General features: G+C 47.2%; 1 protein-coding gene across 1 annotated transcript in view; it reads left to right on the top strand.

The window, feature by feature from the left end:
- The window catches only part of KIRREL3 (kin of IRRE like 3 (Drosophila)), a 609658-nt gene that overhangs the window by 511128 nt on the left and 95239 nt on the right, over positions 1–3291 (top strand). The window contains exon 4 of the mRNA XM_010829490.1: positions 2461–2475. Coding sequence (XP_010827792.1) covers positions 2461–2475 — 15 coding nt within the window. The remainder of the gene's footprint in view (positions 1–2460; positions 2476–3291) is intronic.

The raw sequence follows: 3291 nt of genomic DNA, 5'->3' as shown, positions 1-3291 counted from the left end.
ACCCACCCACCCTCCTAGGGAACCCCATCTTCATGGCATTTGGGGGGATTAAGTCTCAGCTTTCATTGTAGATTCCATGAGCAGAGTCAGGCAAGGCAGGCCCTGGTCCAGGATGCACAGGACTTTGAGGGCCCCTCTGACTTCCGGTGGTGAATTACAAGTAAACCCTCCATTCTGGCTGTCAGAGCTAAACCTAACACAATGTTGGCTTGTCAGGTCCATTCCAAAGTCAAACACGTCTCATGTAAAGTCAGATTTCCAGAAGTAAAGCCTTCGTCTTTCTTGAACCCAAAAGTATTCCCCACTTAAGACACAACCTGGTTCTTCCCTTCTTCCATCCATTGTTGTTTGTTGCTGTGTTTTTAATTGCTAAGTCGTGTCCGACTCCTGTGCCATCCCCATAGCCTGTAGCCCACCAGGCTCCTCTGTCCATAGGATTCTCCAGGCAAGAATACTGGAGTGGGTGCCATTTCCTTCTCCAGGGGATCTTCCCAACACAGAGGTCGCACCCACATCTCTTGCATTGGCGGGCAGATTCTTTTGCACTGAGTCACCTTGGAAGCCCCCTTCTATCCGTTAAAGGGAACCAAGTAGATTGAAAATGCAAAGAAAGCTGGTAGGGCTTACAGGTCACCATGCAATGGGGAGAAAAGAAAACAAGTGTTTGAAATAAATTCCAGGCCCTGTTCAGCCCACCCAGGCTGGTATTCCGCAAAGATGCACTGGTGGGCTCTGGTGCCTATTGACGACTGGTGTCTGAGCTGCCTGGTTGGCACCATGCCCTGTCACCTGTTAAGGATTGTAAATGTCAGCCCTTACGCCCATACAGATGTCTTTCCAACCCATCCTCTCCCCTGGGAGAAAAAAGACTGAAATCATCTTGGTCACTCACCCATCAGTCACTGCAATTCTCCCCTGGTGAGGGTCAGCATGCAGCCATTTACTAAGCTTAGCATGAACTGTACAATGCAGAACATGGGATGTGAGTGTCCCTGCCATCAAGGAATGTCTGGGGATGGAGAAGGAGAGAAAAATATGTATTCAACTGAGAAGTGGCTTTGCCTCTCTCCTGGTGTACAGCTGCAAGAAAATAAAAATCGAAGTGCACTTGGGAACAGGATGGTTGGGAAATTAATATTTTAAAATGTGAGTTATGTCTTGCCAGAAATGTATATTGAAACATTATAGCAATGGTCAATAGCATCCCGAGGTTTGAGTGCTACAGCCCAGCTGAGCATGGATAAAATACACAATCACATCTCCAAAATATACTGTGCTGCCATAAAATTTTATTATGGGAACCAGCCAATTTCAGGGACTCTGAACTCCCTTACCCGAGAGGAACTGGGGAAACGACACGATCTTCCTGAACCAGAAGGGTTCACACTTCACGTGGCTCTGAGCAGGCTCAGCATCACTGCTGGGTAAGAAGGCTCTCTGGGTTCCTGGTCCGTTGTTTTCAGCTTCAGTCAGGGACTGGGTTCTTGTTGGGTCAGTGGCCAAGAGGAGGCCCCAGGTCACTGCGGATGGTTCCTAGGGTGGTCATCGCCATACAGATAATTGACCCTCTGGCATTCACTTCCACAAATGACTTTCTGGGACCGGAGACTGGGTCTTGCTAAGTGCTGGAGGGCAGCAGGCTCTCATGGACTGGGGTCTGCTTCCTCTCCAACCTGACTCCATTGATAGAAAGAAGTCTGGCCCTCTCCTTGCAGAACCAGTGAACTCAAACTCTTAGTAACATATTTTCTCTGGATTTGATCACTTGTCCCAAAATAGCATCATGACAGTGATGACAACTATATGCTTAATAAACATTGTTTGCTTGCCTGATAAGAAAGTGAGTGTAACAGTGCAGCAAGCACTAAATATTACTGGGCCCTGGGTTGTGGGGTTTTGGTCTGCTGCAGCTCTGCCGTCTTCTATTTTAAATATGTGGCTCCATTCAGTCCACCAGAAATGATCCCTAACTGAAGACCTTACTGTCTTCCTGGCCACCGAGACTGGAAAAAAATCGGTCGAAGGAAGTGATTTATAAATACACTCCCTCATATTGATAGAACATTTTTCTTCTAAGAAGCTCAAATTCTTCTCAGACATTATCTCATAAATCTACAATGATCCATGGGTTATAAAAAAGAAAAAGAAGTCTTTTCCTCTTTTTACTTGGCAGGTAAATAAAGTCACAGCTGAGAAAGAAATTGATTCAAACATATCTCAAGCCCAATGCATGGGCAATATTGAAAGCAAGAGGAGAAGGGGGCAACAGAGGATGACATGGTTGGATGGCATCACTGACTCAATGGACATGGGTATGAGATCGTTAGTGAAGGACAGGGAAGCCTGGCGTGCTGCAATCCATGTGGTCACAAAGAATCAGACTCGACTTAGTGACAGAACAGCAAATTCATGGGATCCTGACTCCCAACCCCCAAAACGCTTGTACCCTGTCTATTAAAGACAGGAACCTCTCTGGCTACCTTAATCACTGTCATGTTCAATTTTTAATTTATTTTTAATTGGAGGATAATTGCTTTACAATATTGTGTTGGTTTCTGCCACACATCAACATGAATCGGCCATAGGTATACGTATGTCTCCTCCCTCTTCAGCCTCCTTCCCACCTCCCACCCCATCCCATCCCTCCAGATTGTCTCAGAGCACCAAATTTGAGCTTCCTGTGTCATACAGAGTTTAAACTAACATTTGTAGACTACTTACTGTGTCAAGTGCTTTACATAGATAATCCTATCTATTCTTCCTCATAACTCTACCAGGTACTAGCACTGTCCCATTTTACTGACAAGGAAATGGAAGCACAAAGCAGTTAGGGTAACTTGCCCGAGACGGCAGAGTTAGGAACTGACAGAGCTGACATTAAAACCCAGGGAGTTTGCCTGTGGAACCCAGACTACCCATAATTTTACCTCCCCTGAGAGTAGCAAAAGAGAGTGACGGTACTAGTGGAAGGAGCTAGAACTTGCTCTGAATCTGTGATCCTGGGCCTGTGTTTTCCGAAGATGCTGCCAGTCCTCAGAACAGCATCACGACTCGTCGCCTAATTAGGCAAATACAGACAAACCCATCACTGATGTTTTCAGCAGCTTAGGAGAGCAGAAGGCGGCTGCTGTTGGCTAGAGACAGCAAAACACGAGCTCCGGCCAGGATGCCTACAGGGGACCAGGAGCTGGTCACGAGACAGCAGGTCGGAGGGGCTGGGGGCCGCCCTCCAGCTACACTGATGGCAGCTGCAGCCGGGGAGGCTGGACCAGCGCCCACTCCAGCTCCTCA

Source organism: Bison bison, unplaced genomic scaffold, assembly GCF_000754665.1.
Source record: "Bison bison bison isolate TAMUID 2011002044 unplaced genomic scaffold, Bison_UMD1.0 scf7180017864506, whole genome shotgun sequence".
Classification (NCBI taxonomy): Eukaryota; Metazoa; Chordata; class Mammalia; order Artiodactyla; family Bovidae; genus Bison; species Bison bison.
Note: the sequence above shows the minus strand (reverse complement) of the source record. Positions and strands in the feature narration are given on the sequence as shown.